The following is a 26,002-nucleotide window of genomic DNA, read 5'->3' as shown; positions in this document are numbered from 1 at the left end:
TGTCCTTAGTGGCAGAGCAGTGTAATTGAGCAAGAGTCTTTCCATATTTGATGATATCTAGGGTACTTTTGCTGGGTTTAACTGTCAGTGCAATATGGCGATCTGCACAAAATAGTTTTACCGTTGAAAGTCTTGTCTGCAGAAAGAAAAAAGCGGACAGTGCTTCCACATCGGCAGCATCAGTGATTTGGCGGGTAAATTCACTAAGAGACAATCAGAATGTTCCAGTCATTCACAAGACATCCTTTGTACCAGGATGTAGGAGCTTCTACATAGCAGTTAGAACGTTTGCCTTTCGGAGATGTTTGTTGAAAGCTGGACTCAACGATTTCCAGGAAGTGTAACACGTGATGAACAGGGTGCCACGTTAGAATCATCAGGAGGAATGCATTCGGAGTTATTCTGGGCTATTTTCGTAAACAGGTTCTGTTAGGAGAAGAATTTTCATGCAGACCAACGGAGGCATCTGAAAAGCTCCTACAAAAGGGACGGTTAACTACACTCCTGGAAATTGAAATAAGAACACCGTGAATTCATTGTCCCAGGAAGGGGAAACTTTATTGACACATTCCTGGGGTCAGATACATCACATGATCACACTGACAGAACCACAGTCACATAGACACAGGCAACAGAGCATGCACAATGTCGGCACTAGTACAGTGTATATCCACCTTTCGCAGCAATGCAGGCTGCTATTCTCCCATGGAGACGATCGTAGAGATGCTGGATGTAGTCCTGTGGAACGGCTTGCCATGCCATTTCCACCTGGCGCCTCAGTTGGACCAGCGTTCGTGCTGGACGTGCAGACCGCGTGAGACGACGCTTCATCCAGTCCCAAACATGCTCAATGGGGGACAGATCCGGAGATCTTGCTGGCCAGGGTAGTTGACTTACACCTTCTAGAGCACGTTGGGTGGCACGGGATACATGCGGACGTGCATTGTCCTGTTGGAACAGCAAGCTTCCTTGCCGGTCTAGGAATGGTAGAACGATGGGTTCGATGACGGTTTGGATGTACCGTGCACTATTCAGTGTCCCCTCGACGATCACCAGTGGTGTACGGCCAGTGTAGGAGATCGCTCCCCACACCATGATGCCGGGTGTTGGCCCTGTGTGCCTCGGTCGTATGCAGTCCTGATTGTGGCGCTCACCTGCACGGCGCCAAACACGCATACGACCATCATTGGCACCAAGGCAGAAGCGACTCTCATCGCTGAAGACGACACGTCACCATTCGTCCCTCCATTCACGCCTGTCGCGACACCACTGGAGGCGGGCTGCACGATGTTGGGGCGTGAGCGGAAGACGGCCTAACGGTGTGCGGGACCGTAGCCCAGCTTCATGGAGACGGTTGCGAATGGTCCTCGCCGATACCCCAGGAGCAACAGTGTCCCTAATTTGCTGAGAAGTGGCAGTGCGGTCCCCTACGGCACTGCGTAGGATCCTACGGTCTTGGCGTGCATCCGTGCGTCGCTGCGGTCCGGTCCCAGGTCGACGGGCACGTGCACCTTCCGCCGACCACTGGCGACAACATCGATGTACTGTGGAGACCTCACGCCCCACGTGTTGAGCAATTCGGCGGTACGTCCACCCGGCCTCCCGCTTGCCCACTATACGCCCTCGCTCAAAGTCCGTCAACTGCACATACGGTTCACGTCCACGCTGTCGCGGCATGCTACCAGTGTTAAAGTGCGATGGAGCTCTGTATGCCACGGCAAACTGGCTGACACTGACGGCGGTGGTGCACAAATGCTGCGCAGCTAGCGCCATTCGACGGCCAACACCGCGGTTCCTGGTGTGTCCGCTGTGCCGTGCGTGTGATCATTGCTTGTACAGCCCTCTCGCAGTGTCCGGAGCAAATATGGTGGGTCTGACACACCGGTGTCAATGTGTTCTTTTTTCCATTTCCAGGAGTGTATTTCTGCGACACAATTTTCGAGAGGTAAACTTGGCTCTTATTACATAGCCATGTGATGTCAGTATAACACTGAGGACCTTTTACCTGCACCTGCGATGATGAGTAGCCAGTCAGATGTCTCTCACTTGACGGTGGACTTGGAGCTATGCGTCAGCCACAGTAAACATGTGCACGGGTAGATGCCTCTCGCATGTCTTTTTGTGATCACTAGGAACAATGTATCCTGTACTATTCTGGGAAGCATTTCAACATATTTCTATAACGCGATCTGTGACGTCGGAATAACATTGAGAACCTTTCAGCTGTGTCGCTCGGCAATTGGATTTTTGTTGGATCGAAGGTAGAGAGGCACCACGCCAGCAACGCTAGAAATGTGCGTGCGGCCGATAGACGTATTGGCTCCAGAATCGGTGGGGTTGGCGTGCTCTTCCAGAGGTTGACTTGGCTCTTATTTACATATTTACATACGACGTGTGACGTCAGTATAGCACTTTAAGAATTCTAACTGTATACCCGAAAATAGATGCGAGTTTCACCTGCTTGCTGCAGGCGGCAGCGGCGTGAGATCGATGGCTCGTGCTCCGGAGCTGGCTTGTATCTGGCTGGCCCTGCAAAGCACATGTGTGCATTGTAGCCTCTGATACGCTGCGGTTGACGATAGTTCGAAATCGTTTTTTACGTGCACTGTTTGTGCATAGCATTATTTTCGGCTGTTTAAGCATTATGAGCACGTTTGCAGAGCCTTTTACATGCACTATGACAATTTACAAGTTCAAATGGTTCATATGGCCGGAAGTCAGGAAAGGAGATGGATTTTTGCTTCAACTTTTCAACAGCGTACCTGAGAAAGTTATCTGCTAGTGGCAAAAGGAATGAGTGACAAAGGGCCGAAAATGGACTCATACTCGGCCACAGAATCATAAATTTGATGTTGACTACCTAGCTTTGCAGATGACCTCCCGCGTTTTTTCCGATTCTCTAGACGCAACTGCAGAACAGATTAATGAACTGAAGCCACAAGCAGCAAAGGCGGGACTCCAGATCTCCTGCGAGAAAATTGAATTTATTACAAATGCCAAGCTACCATCCGGAGAAGGCCTTCTATGGGCAGAAAAAGCGTAAACCAAACGGACGGAAAGGTTTAAAAATCTAGGAATGTGTCTTCTGGAAGAACTCGGTATCAACTAACTCCAGATTACATTACAGTACAGTAACACGGCCGGCGGGCGTACATAACGTGTCCCAGGATGAATGGTTAATATTCAGGGATATGACGGGGATAATCATTCGAAACAGAGAACTTCATATGATCATATGCCCTACTCCGAAAGCCTTCCGAGACAGAATATATTTTTTGTGCATTGTTATTTATTTTCAATATTATTCAATGCAGTGTCATGTTTATACATGTACAACAGTCAGTTACATTACAACTTGTGTTTTACAAAGCATCGGCTGGAAAATAAGTATTTGTACTACAGGGTTAGTCTAAATGATGGACCCATTTTCAAAAATTCGTATGTATTCAAGTACTAATGCAAAATGAACAAGCTTTATACCAATGAAAAGAGAAAGTTTATAAGGTTTTGGCAGGCGACGGTGGGCGGGTGGTGATGGTTTCAGAAGCGGTCTGTAGAGCTCGCGTGCCAATACGGCCGTCACCCCGTTTAGCTGTCAGTTGTGAATGAGATGGCGACTGTGGAGTGCAAGGTTTCCTGCGTTCATGAGTTCGCAAAAAGTGAGTCGCAAATTGCAGTGCAGCCTGCATTTCATACCAAATTCAGTATTCAACCACCAACTCGCAAAAGCATTAGCCGTTTGTTTAAGCACTTTAAACAGACTGGGAGTGTGTACGAAGGAAAAAGAACCGGCTGACAGCGTGTGTCAGAAGGTGATGTCCGATGGATTCAAGAAAGCTTTGTGCACAGTCCCTGTGAGTCTACCAACAGAACCAGTGGAGAAATTGTAATATCCCAACCAACTGTATGGAAAGTTCTGAGACGGCGTTTGCTGTACAAGGCCCACTGATTACAACTTGCGCGGGCTCTCAACCCCAATGACAAGGAGAAGCGTCTTGCATTTCGTGGTTATGTGCTAGCAAAGATGGAGGATGACGCATTTCTACAGTGTGTAATTTTTGAGCGATGAAGCGACGTTCCACCTTAGTGGAAAAGTCAACAGACACTATGGTCTCACATTTACCATTGCAACACGAAAGAGACTCACCGAAGATCAATTTGTTCTATGCCGTAGCCCGTACAAAGGTTTATGGACCATTTTTCTTTGAGGAAAGAACCGTAACGGGAATCACGTACCTGGACATGTTGGAACAACGGCAGTTCCCTCAAGTTATGGAACATTGCCAGAACTTTACTTTCGAACAGGATGGAGCTCTGCGCCATTGGCGTCGTGATGTACGAGGCTTTTTAAATGACTCCCTTCCTCAGCGCTAAATCGGTCGCAGAGGACTTGAGGACCTGGCCCTGCACTTCTGGCCACCGAGATATCCTCCTGATCTCCCAACCTGCGACCGGGGTTAAGTGAAAGAAACTGTTTACGTCCCGCCTCTACCGACTACTCTGAACGATCTGCGGGACCGGATCACCGCTGCGCGCACTCAGTAACAGCAGACACGCTTTCGTTGTGTGTGGGACGAGTTTGGCTATAGCGTCGATGTTTGACGCGCAGCCAATGGTACCCACATTGAACATTTATAACATTTCTAACTATTAAATAATTATTAAAAACTAATTAATTACAAATAATTAGAAATTATTAAATTTATTAAATTGATATAAAACATTATTTAAAAAACCTTTGAAACTTCCTCTTTTCATTGGTATAAAGCTTGCTCATTCTGGATTTGTACTTGAATACATACGAATTTTTGAAAATAGGTCCATCATTTAGAATAACCCTATACATTAGCCACTAAGCATTAACGTACCCTTCCGTTACAGCTGTTGTACAGTTCACGGAAAATATTCGATGTTCCCACTGTTAACCATAATGCATTCGTGCAGTCCGGAGAGAACATGTTGTGTTGCTAATCTGAGTGCCTCTCCATGTTCCCTACAGAGAGCAGCACCGTCCATGATGGGGCCAACCAATTCATCTCGCTTATTCACCTTTCGTTTGACACTTTAGACTTCAACCAAATCCATAAGCAGAAGACTAATGGTGTAAGGTCTGGCAATAGGATAAGTGCTGCTGAGATGTTCTTCCATACGTCTGGTAAAATGTGAAGGGACTCCGTCATCTGGAAGTACACTGCATTCCGTGTGGCTAAAGAAACGTCCTCAAGGTGTTCAACATACTAGTTTTCCAAAAATTACAAGTAATCTGGGAGAGCAAGGCACATGGGTGTGCAGCACTGTCTCAGAAATAAACGTATATTAAGTGACTTCTATCTAGGAAACCACTCGGAATAGGGCATATGTCCAAGTGAAGTTTTTGCTTCAAATTATCGTTGCTGTCATATCACTGGATACTGACCATGCCTCCTGGGGCACCCTGAGTGTCGCAGAACGTTTTGTGTGATATTCCTGGCTGTTGCCGGCGGTATTTTATCTTGCTAGAAGCTCGTCTTGATGCAGCTTGATACGCGTGAAGTAGCATATGGTACAAAAGTGGAGCGAGGTACAAGCAGCAGAATTTCCTCTGATTGGTCGGCACATTCGGGTGTTAGGCGCCAAAATGCCTAACTTCTCTTAGTAATTATTCATGTACTTTCCGTTGTATTTAACCCAGTTTTTAGTCTGACAATCTCACATGACTACCCTATGAGTCTACCGTTTTTGTTTCTTAAATTTCACTGGTTTTGAGAAACATAAAAGTAATGATATTACAACGGAAGTGCTTCGGACAACTTCGGGTCGCTTTGGCGTGCCTGGGAGACGAAGTACTTCGGCTGCGCTAGTCACTCTGTTTCGGGTGTTCTTCAGAGCCGGACGTGTATCTCTGTTTCGGACGGACACGTCGTACTCTATATCGGAAGTTGTCAGAAAAGTTACCGTACTATGTCAAGTGTTCCAGAAGATAGTGTAAAAAGTGATTATTCAAAATATAAACAAACAGGATGCATTAATGAGAGGTGTCGCCTACCATCATTGTCAGTACCACAGATCTTGCCCTCTGTAGATACAAAGACTAACCTGGACAAGTGGCATCCCACAAAAAAAGAAGCACAAACACAGGTTCAAATTCGAAATCACAGCTTAGCAGCTTCCGCCGAAGAAGATCTCACGACCGACGAGCTGTCTTCTGCGCTGGATACACAACTTTAGAAGACGACAGGTTGGTGGAAAGAACGGTTAGGGAATCTTTTTCAGTCTCTACAGATCTTTCCGGCTGCCAGATCTGACTTCCAACACGACAACGTATAATTTATACTTGCTGTGAACAGAGAAGGTTTGTGGCCCTGTGGTTCTAGGCGCTGCAGTCTGGAACCGAGGTTCGAATCCTGCCTCGGGCATGGATGTGTGTGATATCCTTAGGTTAGTTAGGTTTAATTAGTTCTAAGTTCTAGGCGACTGATGACCTCAGAAGTTAAGTCGCATAGTGCTCAGAGCCATTTGAACCATTTTTTGGAGAGAAGGTCTGATCCAGAAATTACAAATAACAGAAAGACTGATGTTGAGGAAAATCCTAGACCCGATCAAATGAAGTAGTCATTTCAAAAGATGACACAATCATGAACTACATTTACATACACACTCCGTTACACACGAATAGTCATTTAGTTTTCCTATTTCGCTCGCAAATGGAGCAAAGGACAAGCTTCCGTACAAGTTCTAATTTCTCTATTCTTTCATGGTCCTTAGGCGAAATCTGCGTTGGTGGCAGTAGAATTATTGTGCATTCAGCTATGCATATGTAGAGAAGTTCACAGACACCAATTTGTAGAAGTAGAATGGTTTTCTAAGGCAACAAGGCCCGTATGAGTCCTACAAGTTTAAGCAGACGGATCTCACGTTACTTTCTGAACAAGAAAACATAGGTAAAAGAAAGGGAGACATGCGTTAAGTGGGGATGATACTGGAGTATACCCACAAACGCATTCAGTTCAAGAAAAGCCTAAACTAAAAACTGACGGAACGAACGCCATAGAGACGAAAGAAAAGAACAGGAAGCGAATGCGGGAGTGCTGGGCCAAACCGACTGTCCAGGCGCAAGGAAAAGGAAAAGGAAAAGGAAAAGTGCAATTGAAGCTGCGTGGAGCGGAGACGGTCCATACTCAAAGAAGAATTATATCACAACAATTGATTTTATTGGTAGTAGAAGAAAGAGTCCCAAACTAGATACCCCCCCTACAGCTCCAAAGCCGACCCCTGGTCTCTCTGCTTTACATTCTCTTGAACTGTAGTGGGATTGATTGGTTGGTTTGGGGGGAGGGGACCAAACAGCGAGCTCACTGGTCCCATCGGATTAGGGAGGAATGGGGAAGGAAGTCGTCCGTGCTCTTTCAAAGGAACCATCCAGGGATTTGCCTGAAGCGATTTAGGGGAGTCACGGAAAACCTAAATGGGGATGGCCGGACGCGGGTTTGAAACGTTATCCTCCAGAATACGAGTGCAGTGTGCTAACGACTGGGCCACCTCGCTCAGTCTCTGGTGGTGTTAAGTGCAAATAGTAGTTTAGGCTTCCAACACTCCATAGCAGGGTGCGTTTGTTACGTTTGTGTTCACCATTGCAAGTTTTGACATTGGATAAAGGTTTTACACTGTGCTAAAACTATCGTTATTTCTTCTAGATATTAGCAGGTAAACCTTTCAGCCTATGCTTGTTCTTGAATAGTAAGTTTTGAGATTAATGTTTATGATCAATCGTTTCATTAAGATATCTGGTTAAAAATTTATCTTGTGAACAAAATGAAGGCTGTAGTCGCTTAAACTGGACCCCTTCAGTTGCTTAAACCTAACATCTTACTTGTTCATGTTTAAAGTCTAGCTGCACTTGCACATACTCTCATTCTCTCGAAATTCTTTTGCAGAGTCCAAGACGATAATGGGGGAGATTGATCAAAGAAAGTGGAGTCCGTTTAAAATGATTAAAGCTATTGATGCACTTCATAAAAAGAGGATGGGTTGGAAGAACAGTTTAATGTTCCAAGAAACAACTCTTATGAGGCTGTCCAGCATTAAGTGCATTACACCTGAGGAAGCAGCAAAAAGGAAAGGAGCACTACAATTTTGAGGAAATATCTTTGACAAGAGCTGGTCTAGTAACGTATTGCTAAGGAATCTAGTACACTTACTAGTAACGACTCGGGAAGAATGGCCAGTTGTCAGAGAGAAATGACACTGAACATACTTTCAAAGACGAAATTGCTGGGAAAAAGGAGGTTAATCTTTTTCTTAAACTGTCAGAAATAACGACTGCAGCAACATCATATAGGAGGGCTCTTGGGCTCGGCAACGCAAACACAGAGAATTTCTATAACCTTCTTGAAAATGTTGTGTTGTACTTACTTTGAAACTAGCTTACATTTTCTCTGATAAAATACCTTATTCTAATTTTGTTTAGCGATATTTCGCTATTTTTACAAGGGTTCCAATTTTGGCAGCTATTTTTCAAACTCGCTAATTGAAAAGTTTTGAAAATAATTTTTCTTCATAACAGCTTTTCATTATATTTTCTAACAATAAAATGTAAATGGCACATAGCATTATAACGTAAATATTACATGTTTTTAAAACAATAATTTTATGCTATTTTGTGTTCTTTAATCCAAAACAAAACGGGGGATCCGGTTTGGCGCTTTCCTCTATTATTAAAGTCTAGATAGGCTGACAGCGGTACGTTAAAAGTGAGATGATTGAATATTATAAGAGGGCGGGCCAAGAGAATACGAAAATGTACCTCCCCCTTCCCCGCCACCCCGTCAACACCACCACAGAGCCCTGGATCCGAGCCTGGTTGGACACGAATTATGTGGAATGACTGAAGCATTTGTGACGAACATGGCGAGTGCAGCTTTATTCAGGTTACAAGTTGTTCTTCTGTGGAGCGTGCATCTAAAGATAAATTTGACTGCACGAGAAAAGCAGGTTGCGGTTTTTCCGATTCCGTGACCATATCGAGATACTCCCTGATACAGCTCTCTGAAGCGTAGTTCCGAAATAGACTATTTTAGTTATCTCCGACGTGAAAGTTACAGCATCATGGGTAAGCTAGCGTACTATTGCGGGCATGCTTGGCTTATTTCCAACACACACAATTTATTTTGAATGGCTATGATCATGATTTCCTTTTAAGTTCTTTTACCGTGAATTTAAATCGGAGTGTGAATCAGCTTGAGATCACCAGATACGTGCTCATCAAATGCCATTGGGATACACTAAAAGAAAGTCCTCTAGAGTCTCTATGGCATCCAGCGCCACAAGATGAGGAATAAAACATCTAACTTCCTCCAACACTTATCTCAAGAATGTAATGATTGTGCAGAATTAAAGAAAAGAGTAAAGTCGTATGACATTGTTGGCTGAGAGATCTCAAAGGGTAAATTCAGCCGCATAGTCGGAAAGGGTTTCCTTCCGGCGCACTTACCGCCCCTTTCCTTGCATAAATTTGAGAGTTGTGTCATGTAAAGGCGCATTCACACTAGGCGAAAGAAGGTCAACTAACGACAGCCAAGCGCTTCGCTGGCCGATATTTGCTTAGTGTGTTCGGGGGGGGGGGGGGGGGGGGCGGCAAATCGGAGCCATGAAGCAGTTGGCCTTGTTTGTGGTTCGGATTGCCGGCGGTAACATCAAAGCGTTGGCGATTGGTTTGCTTTGGGTTCCTTCTCCCAGTGTGGACGCCAGATCAAATGTGCGTTGGTTCGGTAGTGATTTCTTATCTCTCTAGAATGGGTGTGTATTTAAGTTTTTCAGGACAGACACAAGTCGCACTCAGTATGTTTTATTGACCGTTTTCGCTCTTTAATTTAACAATAGCATCATCAGAAACACTGGAATTTACAGTTTACAGTACAGTAGTTGGCTACTAAATTGAACACAACTTACCGAGTTCGGCTTGTGGCTTTCCTCAAGAACGTAATTTCAACAGTCGCTGTTCCCCCTGCGGCAAATATGTGCTCTCGCTAAGGGTGTGTATTTATTGTGTTTAAAAATACTGTAGTATAGAGTGGAATATGAAGACAGTATTAAAGTTGATACCTTTATCGTGAACAGGAATGTTTATGGGCCTTTAAGAACAGCGATTTTAAAAACAAACTGAAAAGTCTAGACGCTTGGAGGGAAATAATTCAGCTATTAGAGTGTGATGTGCACGATGTGAAACAGAGAGTGGTACTTCGACATGTCTTTGCCAGGAACAACAAAGAGAAACAGAACTGGGAGTGACTACTAACTCTCTGCTGCAGGTACAGTACTTCTAAAAGAGATATTGCCTTTGGGAAGTTTAGAGCCCATACAATTCAATAACAATTCGAAACACGTAGCTTTCATTCGAAAAAAAAATTATGAGATAATCCATATTCCAGTTCAGCTTTAAGGCAAACATTAATTTTGTCCACCACGCTTCTCCCTAGCATTTAAAAGACATCGTCCATCAGAGTCGTTTCTTCTTATTTTTCTGATGATCAGTTTCTTGCAGTAAAATAGATGCTGCACGTGCAGTGACTACTTAGTGCTCTTCTTCCCTCATGATCTCGGCCGGTGAAACTATAATAAGAGAGAATAACAGAACGAGACCAACGTCGGAAAGTTATCAGAGCCGGCTGTGATGGCACCTGGCCGAATCCCTCGGCTGCTAGTCCTTTATTTGGTGTGGATGAGATGCCAAACGCCAGCGCATTGGCGACCAACGTTCCGTCGAATCCAGTCTCTGTCGTTTGTTTGCCTTCGTTGGCCCAGTGAGTACGCGTGATAATGATGAGAGAAGCGAGGGGCTGAAATACGTTGTCGGCGCACAGCCTGCCCTCTCGATTAGCACCATGTGAACTGTTGGGCTTGACGTCGCGATCTGACGGTGCGACAGCCTTCTGACGGACGGATCACCACCAACAGTGATATTCGCACTTCATGAGAAGTTGCAGAAACATTCGGAATGTAACCCGGGATAGTGACGGGAAGTCTAGTGATCGGGAACTCTATGCCACAAACTTTATTCCCCCATTGCCGGCCTAATAACAGCAGTGAAAATTTCATCTCGCCCCCGGGATTCGAACCGGCTTATCTCCGAATTGAGCGCCACCGCCCAGGCGTACGTTATCGACCTCAACTTCGGAGACGGCCAGAATCAGAGAGAATGGGCCCTGACCAGAGAAGTCAAAGAAATGAGAGTGGGCGTGGGTGTTATTATATTGCGAAAATATGGAGACTCCACAGCGAAGTGTTATGGGACCATTGCTTTTCACAATATATATAAATGACCTAGTAGATAAAGTTGGAAGTTCCATGCGGCTTTTCGCTGATGATGCTGTAGTATACAGAAAAGTTGCAGCATTAGAAAATTGCAGCGAAATGCAGGAAGATCTGCAGCGGATAGGCACTTGGTGCAGGGAATGGCAACTGACCTTTAACATAGACAAATGTAATGTATTCCGAATACATAGAAAGAAGGATCCTTAATTGTATGATTATATGATAGCAGAACAAACACTGGTAGCAGTTACTTCTGCAAAATATCTGGGAGTATGCGTACGGAATGATTTGAAGTGGAATGATCATATAATATTAATTGTTGGTTAGGCGGGTGCCAGGTTGAGATTCATTGGGAGAGTCCTTAGGAAATGTAGTCCATCAACAAAGGAGGTGGCTTACAAAACACTCGTTCGACCTATACTTGAGTATTGCTCATCAGTGTGGGACCCGTACCAGGTCGGGTTGACAGAGGAGATAGAGAAGATCCAAAGAAGAGCGGCGCGTTTCGTCACAGGGTTATTTGGTAAGCGTGATAGCGTTACGGAGATATTTAGCAAACTCAAGTGGCAGACTCTGCAAGAGAGGCGTTCTGCATCGCGGTGTAGCTTGCTGTCCAGGTTTCGAGAGGGTGCGTTTCTGGATGAGGTATCGAAGATATTGCTTCCCCCTACTTATACCTCCCGAGGAGATCACGAATGTAAAATTAGAGAGATTAGAGCTCGCACGGAGGCTTTCCGGCAGTCGTTCTTCAAGCGAACCATACGCGAGTGAAACAGCAAAGGGAGGTAATGACAGTGGCACTTAAAGTGCCCTCCGCCACACACCGTTGGGTGGCTTGCGGAGTATAAATGTAGATGTAGATATACCGTTCGCTGGGTTGCAAACAACAAAGTAATGTGAAAAATCACCATATTTTGAATAGCAAGGAAAAAGGGATACAGAACATAAATTTAAGTATTAGGAAGTCTTTTACAGGAGTAGTTGTCTTATATGGATGTGAAATATGAAAGATAAAGGGTGCAGACGAGAAGAGTAGGCCTATAACAGCTTTTGAAGTGTGGTATCAGAGAAGATGGGTGGACAGGACAACCGACGAAGGCGCACTGAATCGAGTCTGGGAGAAAAGATCTTCATAGCACCGTCTGGCGCATCAAGGAGTAATGGACGTAGGTGTGAGGTGTGATAATCGTAGAGGGAGGTGTAGGCACGACTATAATAAGCAGCTTCAAATGGAAGTAGATGAAGATACTTGCGCACAACGGCAACACACCACGTTCACGAGCTGAATACAAGTTCATCCGTTGAGGTAACAATACCGGTGGCAAAATGACCCTTGAGGAACATCAAATATTAGGGGTCCGGAAAGAAATGTCGTTGCTTTTACATTCAATGAGAAAAGATAAATTGTTAATAAGTTAAGACTACCTCAGTGATGTAGTCACCCTCGTTATCAACAACCTTTTGCCATCGAGTGTGCAAATATTCAATGGCCTATCGATAAAAATCAATAGATTTTTGGGCAAAATATCTGAAGATGGTTTCTTGAACATAATCCACATTTTCTCATTTTTGCGACTTAGAAAATATTGTAGCGAACGGGGTAAATAGAAATCCGATGGCGGAATATCGAGCGAGTACGGTGGATGAGGTAATACCTCCCACCCCCAGTTCATTGATTTCGTTTCAGAGTTTTTTTTTTTTTTTTTGCTTTACGCTCTGCGGTCTTCCGTTATCGCGTTGCAGAATAGCGCCTTCCCTGTCCACAACCGCTGGGCAATTTTCAATAAAAGATTGATCTGCTCCATCCAACTTTTCACAGCAAATGTCTGCATTCCAGGTTCCAGCACTTCAAAATAAACGACTCCACGAGTACTCCACCAAACACGCAAAGCGCCTTTTTGAGGAGTAAACCTGGCTCTGCTGTACCTACTTGGTGGCGATTCTCTCTGAGTTTTGGGTTATCGTAGAGGACCAATTTTTCATCTCCAGTGATCAAGCGATCAAAAACCGCTTCTTTGCTGTACCGGGAAGCAATAAATAACATGTGGTGTATCGGTTAGCTCTGTTTGTCTTTACCAATCTGCTGCAGATGTGCTCGGATGGTCGACCAAGGTTGGTTAAGAGTGTCTGGCAGCTCCGCGAACGACACGGATATGCTTAAAATTCCGCCCTTAAAATGACGTTGTGTAAAGTTGTCGGGAAGATAAAAATTACCAGATTTGGACGTTGTAAACTACCTTTTGAATTTTCGAATGCCTGATGAACTTTTTGGTAGTAACTGTTGAGTTACCCAGCTCAAAAAGCATACAATGCCCTTCTAATATTTGGCTGACCACTTAGTCTAACCGCAAACTGCAAAAAAAAAAAAAAAAAATGACTTAATTATGTACTAGTCTTTAAAATGTCTTTGGCACGACTTTGAAGTTCACAATGATCTGATAAATGACAAACGAATATGGACACGGGCATATAAACGACATTACTTTCCGGATTCCCTAATAGTTGTTGAAGGATGGCCTAAGATGCACAAGGGAACTGCAGGGCTCATTGTGAATTACTCAGCTTGGAAGCATCATACAAGTACAGGTATTGGCGGCAGAACCGTGGAACACAGTGCATCACATCCATTTGCAGGACCGTCGCTGACAACTTGCGAAGGCTTAAATGGAATGGGCATACAGCGGCGAGCAAAGCCACTCCGCAGTCGTCAGCGTAGATCTTAGCGGAGAGTCTCTGGAACGACTTACACGAGGATAAGCGAAAAACGGGAATGCGTTTTTGCATTATCTCTCCACCGACTCGAGGCAGGCAGACTAATACGTCATGAAGAAGATAATGGCTCATAAATAGCCGAGGGTAAAGAAACGCTCCGTCCATTGAACAAATGAGCTCTAAATCATGTAACGAAGCGTACCGTCCGGAGGTCTCTAAATAATGGATGGACAGATGAAAGGGGCGGCGGAGATTATGCCAACGGCGGACTAACAATGCATCGGTCGCTCTCTTTATTTTAAAGCCGAGGTCACCTAGTTAGTAGTTACCAGAGTAGGATGGAGACGGCAGGGAGGGAGGAGAAGTTGTTCTGAACCCTTTCCGCAGCAAGAGTTCATCGCCGCGCGGGCGGCTCTCCGATTGGTCCACTCCGGCGACTGCGCCGCGTCGCGATTGGACAGTCCGGTCGGCGGTGGGCGGGTCGGAGGGGCGCTGTGGGCAGTGCCCCGCCGTCACGTGACGCGAGGCGGTGCCGCTCGGGGAGGCGTGGCCGACGGCGGGAGGGGCGCGGCGCGTCGCCGCTCGCCAGTCCGGCTCTGGCCGCCAGCCCGATCGTTTGCCCGCTGTTCGGCTGTTTGTTTACACGCGCGCTCTGCGCTCGGCGCCGACACCAGTGCGTGGCGTGGCGTAGCGTAGCGTAGCTGCGAGGCCGGCATGCCCATGCCCGCGCTCTCCCGCTCGTAACGGCGACGCCCGGCCCGATGACGATGAGCTGCCCGGAGGTGGTGTACCAGGCCTACTACCCGTACCTGTACCAGCGAGCCGCCGCGGGGTCGGCCGCCTCCACGCGCACGCCGCCCTTCCCGGCCTTCTCGCAGTATGACCGGGTACGTCGCAACACGCCGCCTCCACCGCCGTCTGGATTACTGTGCTAGTTGCTGAGTGCTGTGGTGTTCGGTTGCCAGCGCGCTGTTCGTTGCGATAACATTTTGATTCCACATCTGCAGTTAGTAAAATTCTTTCGGATGTGTGACCCCGCCGAACTACAATACTCAACATTTCAGACGCTGTCAATTGTCAGGGCGACGACTATACAGGGTGAATCACCTAACACTTGCACCACAAATTATTATTATTAATAATATATTATTATTATTAATAATATATTTGTCCGTAGACAATTTGGTACAGACACATCGAACATGTCAGGAACAAGTAGAAATAACATACAGATTGAGAATTACTGAAACCGACAAACTGCGCGGACGGATTCCTGGCTGGAAATGGGAGAAGAAAGGTCCCCCGGACATGCGTCCGAAAACGCATCGTTGCCACGGTAGGTGGCGCTGACAAATAAAAGTTCCTCTGATCACGTGCGCTCTCTGTAGCTCACAGACGTTGATTATGGACTGATGATACTAGTTCTGGTAGAGGTTGCTTCGTTGGTAAAGAGGATTGACGACAGAAATCCCATAATTGTGATGGTCTGGTGCAGAAACCATCAACAAAATCCATCCCGTGGAGGGACATGGCTCAAATGGCTCTGAGCACCATGGGACTAAATATCTGAGGTTATCAGTCCTCTAGAACTTAGAACTACTTAAACCTAACTAACCAAGGACATCTCACACATCCATGACCGAGGTAGGATTCGAAGCTGCGACCGTAGCTGTCGTGCGGTTCCAGGCTGAAGCGTCTAGAACCACTCGGCCACACCGGCCGGCTGTAGAGGGATATCCGCTGCAGATAATCATTGCACTCGTTCTAGGTGGTGCGGATAGTAGCGGTTGTCATGCCAAATACACATAATCGTGCTTTGGCTTCTATTATGCTGGTGGTCCACTTGCCTGGAGCCTGTAGGACACGCTCCTCTAAATCTAGTATATGCACAGTCCGCAGCATCCTTACACGTTCGTCTTTTTGAAAGGGCCCATGATCACACAAACGCTCAAAAAGGAGTTAAAATGTTGTGTGATGTGGTTGGTCTCCGTCAGGGTACTTGTTTTGGTATAGCCGTGTTGCCTCTCGATCGTTTCCATCTCTTCTTGATCCTGATCGTGTTGCTTGCAGTACGCTGCAGTCAATCACACTGCCCGCAACATACAAGGAACATTCAGCACGTGGTCAAAGGACCTTTGTTTCGTGGCATCTACCGTGACAACGGTGCATTTCCGGACATTTCTTTATAGTGCCTTTTTTCCTCCCTTTCCAGTCAAGAATCTGTCCGTGCAGTTTGTCGGTTTTAGTAATGTTCACCCTGTGTCCACGAAAAACATTAACAAATCAGGATAGGATGAGGATAGGGGAGGGAAATCGTCCATGGCCGAATCGAAGGAACCATCCCAGCATTCGCTTTTCCGACAAGGGGAAACCATGGAAAACCCAAATCAGGATGGCCGGACGGGGAACAAACCTCAGTCCTTCAGTATGCAAGTCCGGTATATTAAGACAGCAGTAGCCACATCGCTCGCTACATGATTAGAAGGGAGAGCAACAAAATACAACGTTTACATTGTGAGAACAACACGCATAATACGTAAGCAAGTCAAAAGAAATTTTGAAAATAAAAACACTACTGAAAAAATAAAACAAAACATGAGCAAGTTACATGACACTGCATTCAAGTACAAAATGCTCAATAAGACAATGAGTGATTAAAATAAAAAACATGAACTTTGAATTAATACGCTCCTCAAAAAAATAAAATACAGGAGCACATTATATAGTAGGTACTTCTAAAAGATATGAAGCACGAGCACACGAAAACCTACCGACACTAAAACCATCACAATTAGTTTAGCATCAGATCCTTCCTCAGCAGAGGTGTGCCACACTGCGTCCGCAACAGAGGCAACAGAAGACCAACAGCAGAAACATTCTTTGTAGAGACAAACACAGCACTGACGTACTTAGTTAACAGAATCAAAAGAATCCAACAATAATGGAAGACCTAGTAACACTATAAGCTAACATAAGCATTTACGTTGCACAAACACTTCTGAGCAAGAAATGATTTTAACTCTGATCTAAAAGTTGTTTCCATCTCCAGCGTCTTTATGTATGTTGGCAGCGCATTATGAACAATGGCACCAAAGTGGCTCACATTTGTTTCACATAGAAGGCACTGTCGATACGCGGTTTCCACAGAACTGAACTGTAGGCAAGAGCGCGTGTTTGCACCCAGTACACAGATTTTGAGACGTTGACGAAAGTGCAGTTTTTTGCAACAGTTTCAAACTTTTAAAAGGGACAGTGCGTATAGACAAAATCCTAGAAGTGGAGTAAATGAGAATGTCAGTGTTGTTCGTTGCAGGAAGCTAGTGCAGGTAGTTTACGAGTTATCGTATTGTGAACTTTGCAAACATCGGCAGCCAATTCATTGCTTACATCCTACGCGACGATGTTACGTTGTTTACCCTGTGTTGTGTGTACACTGTGACTGCACTGCGACGATCCTGACACTTAGCTTGTGTTAGATGACGTAGTAGTTCGTGCTTGGAAGATGGTATTTCCCAATGGGAAGAAAGGTGGACATGCTTGTGGTTTATGATGAATGCAGGAAGTATGCCTTTCGTTCGTGTACCGTGTACGCTTCTCAAAAGGATTACAGATGATACGAAACGGCTGTCACCGCTGCCAGCACTGCAGTTTCCGCTGAAATGTAAGAACGTATGCAGGAATCGTTCGACGTCAGACTGCAAGCTTGAATTGACACTAGTGGTGGTCATTTTGATCACAGGCTTTGAGCTTACACTGGTTCTTCACATGTCAGACTCCAAAGAGGTACTGCATTCACCCCTGTTTGTCGTTCGTATGTCCTCAGCAATGTCCTATTTAACAAGACATCCCGGTGACATTAACATTTGTGTTGGGCTGCACATACACATCCATGTGAAATTCACATTCTTTTGTGCTATGACATGGAACGGACAACTTCGATGTTTACAATGTTCAGACTGCGATATGTCGTAAATTACTTGCTCTAGACTTCTGTAACAAACACCACTGATGCTATCATTTAGTATCCTCTGATTGTGGTACTATCAACAGGCATTATTCCATTGAAATATTTGTACGTTCTTAAAATAAATACACACATGAAACTCCCAACACTCTGTGTATAGTCTGCGTAGGCGGGCCCCTGCCTATCATTCCAATCTGTGCTAAGGCGCTGCAGTCATGGACTGTGCGGCTGATCCCGGCGGAGGTTCGAATCCTCCCTCGGGCATGGGTGTGTGTGTTTGTCCTTAGGATAATTTAGGTTAAGTAGTGTGTAAGCTTAGGGACTGATGACCTTAGCAGTTAAGTCCCATAAGATTTCACACACATTTGAACATTTTGAACACTCCAATCTGTGAAATCTGCATATCAATGGCGCCTTCAGCTATCGAAATATTTGTGGTGCAACTATTGGGTGAGTCCCCCTGTATCAGTTGTTCGCTTTCTAAGTACGTTCGGCACGGTAACTTAGCGAAAGTCGAAAGACTGTGTGCGACTTCGAAATTATATTCACTTGTTTCCGGTTGCAACCAACCTTAGCTTTCAATAATGTGTGCTAGTATGCTGATTTTGTTGTAGATATTTTGTTTCCGGGTTAACTCCCCTGTGCCGAGTTGTGATTTGTGAAGCGATCGTTTTATAAATGAGTGACGAACATGATGTTGCTTCATTGAGAGTGACACTTTCAACTCATTTCACTCCTGTTTGTGGAAAGATAGCTGTGCTTCGGAGCCGATCACGCAAAATGATGCTAAAGGTTGTGAAATGCTGCGACACTGAGAAACAGCAAAGCGAACTGCTATACCCGGTTGCTCAGACGAGAAAGCGAGCTGCTTCCTACACAGGAAAAAACGTGGTCAGCCCAAAGAATATCCGAAAGTGTAGTAACACTCATACTGGCGAATTTATAGAATAATTGCTACGTATTTTGTAGCTTCAGTGAACATATTATCAAATTTAAATCATTTCATTTCAAATACGTATATCATCTCTGTATTTTCGAGCTTCGTGTGTTACGTCTGTTTTTGCTTACTACTCTATGAAGACGCACTGAACTCACTACCCTCTGCTAATTGCGCTTGGCTAGGTTGTCTGTGTCAAAACAGTTGCGTCTTTATTTACGTAATGCTTTCATTACACGGGTGCAGTTAGTTTCTGTAAAATTGTTTCATATATATGACCGCGCCAAACTGTAGAATATCCCAACGTTTCGTACATTATTACGAGTTGCATTATCATGTTGAAGATCTGCACACTCTGTTTTGACTTCACGGCTGTAGTTAGTCTCAACAATTTTTTTAAATGTAGATATTCCGACGTTTCTGGAACTATTACAAGCGTCCGTCGTCAGAGTGACGACATATACAAAGAGTATACTGCGTGACGTAAATGTTTTCATAAATAATGTCAGAAAGGAGGCTAGCTTATTCTCGCAAAACACAAATTTTTGTGGTCTGTTTTACCCACACATTGTAGCATTTGCGAATCCTTACTGCAGATGTTATTTATTACGTCGTATAACGAAATAAATACGTGATTAATGCAATATTATTCAGCCTCTGGTTAGTTCCCTGCCCCCCCCCCCCCCCTAATCTTCCTCCCCACGCTACCTCACCGTCGTCTGCAGGCTTATTATGCTGCTTGTCGATTACTGTGCTGTTCGTTCCCATAATGTTGACCCTAAGGCTGCAGGTGGCCCTACGAAAATCCTTCCAGAATTGTGACTACACCGAAGTGTAGAATATTCCAGCTTTCTGGAAACTACTGCATCTTTTATGAGTTGCGATGTCGTTGCAATGAGGAAAGACAGCGATTTAGTTTTAATTCCCTTTAACCCCAATGCTTATTCTCAACCGAATATTGGTTTATTATCGGTTTTGGACTGTGATGACCATTTTCAGATCTATTTTCTGATGTAAACACTAATTATTTTATTTTTAACTACATAAGGTAAAATGCCAGGCAGTGCTTCCATACATCCGTAGATATTAAATACAGACTCGGTGATAAACATACCTGAAAGTCAATATTTAAAAAAGTACACGAAATAAAAAAATACGCCAAAAAGGTGGCGGCAGTTAAAATCAGTTTCGGAATAGACCTAATCCAGCATGCACAGAAATAAAAACGATTATGTAGTACATTACACACATATGGCAACAGTGCCTACTATTACCATACCTGGTGCAGCCTACACTGCACATTTATAGGTATTTATATTTTTCCAGCGTAAAACATATGAACATGCTCATAACAGACCGAAATCGATAGTAAAAAATTGATGTACATTTGCGATCAAGCACTAGGATTGAAGAAATTTGGAATGAAGTAGTACAGGTATCCGTAAGGATCACGATCTAGAGTGGACGTCCCGCGTGAAGCAGTTATTTCAAGAACGTCAGGAACAAAATCGGCATGATCGAACAAAACATAAAATCCTCTCGTTCGTGATATCCACAAGCTTCAGCACCTGAGAATCCTTAATGCGCAACTTGATCACTACGTCCTACAATCAAACAAATCAGTGATTTTTTTGTTCTTTGGAGCCCGCAGTGCAAAATATGTCTTTCAATGACATGATTATTATGAATAAATCCAGCTACACTCCTAAATAAATTGTTTATATTTATCTAATCCACGATGATCCCATTTCGGAAAATTGCCATCGTCAGGTGCTGTGTAATATCGTTGCGGTCATGTCCTGTCTGTTTTAGAATTATTACTTTCTCCCAGATGTACAGTGGCGTTGTACGTCGGATATTACTTGTTTTCCATTTGTGCTATTTTTCTGACGGCTTGTCATCCAAGCTGTCAGAAAAATAGCACACATGGAAAACAATCGTGAATTAGATAAAATGTAAACAATTTACATAGCAGGGTAGCTGGCTTTATTCATAATAAAATCGTCGATTAGCAAAATATTTATTCACGTTCATGGTATCGAGTGTGTGTTCTCATTCGAAAACTTTTTTTCGGTGACACACCGATCTATATCGTTCGTCGGGGTGTAGATTAGGTTGGAAGGTAACAATTTGGTCGTGAGGTGACAAAACCCAGAGATGTAAATACAAATTAAGAGTTGAGATGACAGACTGAAGTTCAAGATAGAGTTCATTCCATATTTAACGCGCTTCATCTCCGACGAGAATTTGTGCGCTTGTTAAATAAAAACAAGGTAAATAAGGAACGAATGTCTTTTTTGGGGCGGATTTCTTATGCAAACTATCTTTACATCAGGTCATGCGTATTAGTACTATGCCACTACGTCTGTTTTTTGAGTACGTCATATAGCATGACTGTGTTAAAATAGTGTCTGATCACAAGTTCTCCAGCAAACGATGTCTTTTTTCATAAACTAGTGTTAAGGTATGACATAAAAAATCTGAAGATGTGCAGAAATAAGACTGGATGAAACAGTATACTTAAATTTGTGATTTCCAAAAACCGGTGAATTCTATTTCCTACCGTAATTTTTGGATGCGCTGTTACTGAAGAACATATCCCAATGATGATCGTTTCATGAATGTTTCGGAATATCGAAGTAAGGTTATCATCAAATAATGGTACGTACATGTGCGAAAACAATTTTTTTATTGGCTGACAAATACTTTCCATTTTCGTTGCATTCGAAGAATCTTGAAAGTATGAGTTCAGGGACAGAACGCCTACTAAACTTCATAGTGAGACTAGTCACAAAAATTTTCTGAATTCAGGGACGGAAGCCGTCGACCAAGCATCCTTTCTCCACTGTGTCATGTAAACATTGGCTAACATAGCTCGGACCGATGTTTTCCCTGCAGGTTCAGAACATTAGTACTTTTACAATTAGATCCTGTTTGCCAGAATATCCGTATAAACATGTATACACCACAAGCCGTCGTACCAGTATTAATTACCGTAGCGATTTTCAGTTCAATTCTGTCCGTGAATTTAGCAAAGGAAAAATAATGACTTCCTCTATGCCCACGAAAGTGAGCTGATTTTGTTATCTTACTGTCATGATCCTCAAATGAGATTTAGGATGGTGTCAGCAGAACTGTCATTGTCTTCGTATAATAGTGTTTTTCTAAATTAACGTAACAGGGTTTCGTGTGAGCAATATGTCTTCCAGAGATTCCCGGTATGCTGCAATTTCTCGCACTCATTCGTTAAATTTTTTAGTATGGGCTATGAACACCTGCAGACACGATATGTGCTCCAAAAGCCGGTGCAATGCTCTTGAAATGGTCCCAGTAATACACTTCATGCAATCTCAATTACTGACAGCATTACTCGATTACCGCTAGAATAAAAAAAAGTTCCGTGTTATCATTCGTTTTAAGAAACCTGAAATCGTTCATGAAACATCAGGGATATTCGGGTTTATCTGTGAGCTTGTGTTATAAGCACGCCCGCGAAGGTCACCTGCTTTCTGCTGCTCTCGACATGTTTGCAGTGTTTCTACGAATGGAATTATTTATTACTCCTGAGAAGCGTTCTTGCTTAGTTTTTCGATGTATCGTCAGTGGGGTTGTTTATAAAGCGTACCTTTATTTGTATACGGTTAGTCAATCCTAGCTACTGCACCTAAAGCGGACTTGGACATACTAAATAATGTAAACATTTAGTTCAGTTTGCTTCCCTCTTTGTAAAGAATCCTACTGTAGGTACCTGAGAATCTATACACACTTCTGCTAGTGTGTAATGAGAATATCAACATTTGCAAATAGAAATAATTAACATTTGCTTGTTTACATGCGAATAACGCCGCGCGGGAACTAAAATACTGCGATTTATTTGAGTGTTAGGACTGTTCAATAGGTAATGTTATAGCACCTGTTGTTCTTTGCGTGTTTGCTATGCAGCCACTTAGCGAAGGACCTTAATAAAGTCACAGAGTCGTCGGATGCGAGATAAAATTGTATTGAATTTTCATATGTAAATGACATATCAAAACGGGCATTTTTTTAAATTCCCCCATGTGGAGGCGTCGAGCTTGTTTGTAACTCATAATTAAATAGGTACAAGTTTTCATGTGTGTTTGTGCTGTTTTGGAAGCAGAACTGCAGGTATTACATCTACGCTACGGAATGCTGTGCGGCGCTTTGGATCTCGCCACTGATAAAGCATCAGTTGTGGGTTGAGTCAGATGCGTGTAGCGGTGAAGTATTGTGTAGCGTGCTCTGAGTTGCCATACAGTGCATTTTCTTCCCGACGTGTTTCTTTGCTGGTCCGTATCTTCTACTTCACCGGCGCCACCCCTGAAGATCATCGTGACGTTTGCAAGTTCTCAGGCGCCGTCCGGCGTTTACATAGTTTCTGGCAGAGAATGTTCCTAAATTCCGCTTACAAAAATGCTCGAAGTTCTCTGGATATACGGTGATTTGAAAGTGAAACTATGGTCAGTTACCGTACAATAGGGGAGGAGTGAACCGTTCTATTCTCACGTTTGCTGAAAGTAAGAGCGACTGTAATTTATTGCGCTTCTTATAGTTACATATGTATAAGCAAATAATTAATTAGATAACAATAACCAAATCTAATCAATGTTCCAGTAATCGAAAAGCACGCTGATCGGCAATGACGTGTGTTATGAGACGCATGTGTACTGTTAAGTTTCGTCGGCACCCCAGCCAAGGCAATGCTACAACGTTATATAAGCAGTAGTTACCAGAGACAGCATAAATTACGATCACTCACAAGCTCAGCCGACGTTACCAGGTAGAACACTTTTTTTTTAAATATATTGCTTCGAGTAGCATCTCTTCCGACACCGCTTTCTATTCAGTGATCTAGTTGGCTACCTCTGTATCAACTGAGTGTTTATAATGGTAACTTATAGCACAGTAAATACTCGTATCTCAGTTCCTGCGAATTTCATAATTTGCCAATATGTTTGGAATTACTTATTTCTGTATTTCAAACAGTGAATAATCAGCACGTTGCTGTTGTTTCGGAAACTTGGATCGGCACATTACTGTTGCTTCGGAAACGTTGACAGGGAATGAAATGGTTCAAATGGCTCTGAGCACTATGCGACTTAACTTCTGAGGTCATCAGTCGCCTAGAACTTAGAACTAATTAAACCTAACTAACCTAAGGACATCACACACATACATGCCCGAGGCAGGATTCGAACCTGCGACCGTAGCGGTCACGCGGTTCCAGACTGAAGCGCCTTTAACCGCACGGCCACACCGGCCGGCGGGAATGAAATGAAAACTACACTGATGCACAGAAGGAAACCCCTGCGCGCCAGAATCACCAAAACGCATTCCAACCTAAATAAAATGCTTGCATAAACAGGAAGAGTGTTGCGAGTTTTTATCGTTCTACCTAACATTTCGATTTAGGTTTGTAAATTACTAAAGACAAATAAATAAATTACTAAGAGAGATAAACGCTGAACTAGATGTCTGCGTAGTGTCTGCGTCACACACGTTCATTCTGCCGGCCGGAGTGGCCGTGCGGTTCTAGGCGTTACAGTGACCGCTACGGTCGCAGGTTCGAATCCTGCCACGGGCATGGACGCGTGTGATGCCCTTAGGTTAGTTAGGTTTAAGTAGTTCTAAGTTCAAGGGAACTGATGACCTCAGAAGTTAAGTCCCATAGTGCTCAGAGCCATTTGAACCATTTTTATTCATTCCATGCGTACTCATCATTTTCGTAGCTCCACAAATGACTTCAAAGATTTTACTGTAAGGGCGAGAGTGTTTGGAGAAAGCAGTGGCTGTACTATTCGTGAGAAATAAAACTGAAAACCTTCTTAATGTGTGTAGTTCTTAGAATTTTCTCCACATACCGTTAAAATTTGCGAAATAGGTGAGGCTGCAGCGATATTCTGTTACGTGTACGGAGATCTTTTGACACCGGACATGACTGACACTGATCTGAAACAATCGCGGCCGGATTAGCGGACTATTTGATACGCCCCGCAACTGAGTTCGAGCGTTTTCCGTCTCTGATTACCCCGTTGTCCATGGGTCGCTAAATTCTACTCTTTTTAAGCGTTTTAATACTCAGTTTCAGGACACCTGAGTGCTCAAATCCGTTTAACAATGCGAACTGTCTCGAGAGCGTGCTAACTACCCGTCCATCATCCGCGTGAACATTTGGTGTTGCCGCTTTATAAACCACGGTATTACTGTCTGTCTTTATTTGTGTACAGCCCTCTGTGCCGACACTGCAAGATACTTAACAGGAAACTACAGTAAGGGTTGGAGTCAGTTTGGAATTATCGGCAGTGTCATGTATTTGTTTCTGCAAGCTAAGGAAGTAGAACTTCAACACAGATTGTGTACAAAGTGTTTCGAAATCCCTACCACTCCCTTTCACCATTTTTTGAAAGCATTAGTCGTTAGTTACACAGCCAATTCATTGAATTCTTTGATTCTTTAACATAAGAACAAGGAAGCAACAAAAGCTGTGACTGTCTCTAAGTATTCACTTTTTTTCCGGTCATTTTTCATCGCAACTAATTAGGTATGACGGTTTTTGTCCGCCTTCAGTTATTCGAAATCGCCCTTCTTTATTTTATACGTTGACTATTTTTACGTTTTGCTTTGAAACACAATTTATCTTTTACAGTGGCATTTTGATAATGCAAAATGAGAGAGGGAGATATAAACACACTCATTAGATCGTATAATATATGGAAAGAGAATGATTGTAAGTACACAGAAAGACACTTAGTTACATGCTAGATAAATACCTCTTCAGCTTTTTTTTAAAAAAAAATCTTTATTCAAAACTACAAATGATACATGATTAACCCACTACCTAAGTACATTAGTGAGTCCTAAGTTTACATTTGCATTATAATTACTGCAGCCAGATTATTATTTACTACAGGTGTTTTTATACTTCTACTATTGTTCCACTATGGGCATTTCTAAGTTTTGCTACTATTCAGTGGTTCATTTTTCATTGATTACTAAGTTACCCATGAGGTTAATTCACTACGTCTAGTTCCGTTTGTATGCTACGTTGTATAGTACCCCTTCAGCGCGGACGAAATGTCCGT

The 26,002-nt window shown here is 43.7% G+C and overlaps 1 protein-coding gene across 2 annotated transcripts in view; it reads left to right on the top strand.

The window, feature by feature from the left end:
• The first annotated feature begins 14,605 nt into the window (after positions 1-14,605).
• Positions 14,606-26,002, top strand: part of LOC126419105 (protein vestigial-like) — a 535,228-nt gene continuing 523,831 nt past the window's right edge. For both annotated transcript variants that reach the window (XM_050086203.1, XM_050086204.1), the window contains exon 1: positions 14,606-14,888. In XM_050086203.1, coding sequence (XP_049942160.1) covers positions 14,763-14,888 — 126 coding nt within the window. In that variant the 5' untranslated portion in view covers positions 14,606-14,762. The remainder of the gene's footprint in view (positions 14,889-26,002) is intronic.

The sequence above is a fragment of the Schistocerca serialis genome, chromosome 9 (assembly GCF_023864345.2).
Source record: "Schistocerca serialis cubense isolate TAMUIC-IGC-003099 chromosome 9, iqSchSeri2.2, whole genome shotgun sequence".
NCBI lineage: Eukaryota > Metazoa > Arthropoda > Insecta > Orthoptera > Acrididae > Schistocerca > Schistocerca serialis.
The sequence above is the reverse complement of the archived record's forward strand: the minus strand, read 5'-3'. Positions and strand labels throughout refer to the sequence as shown.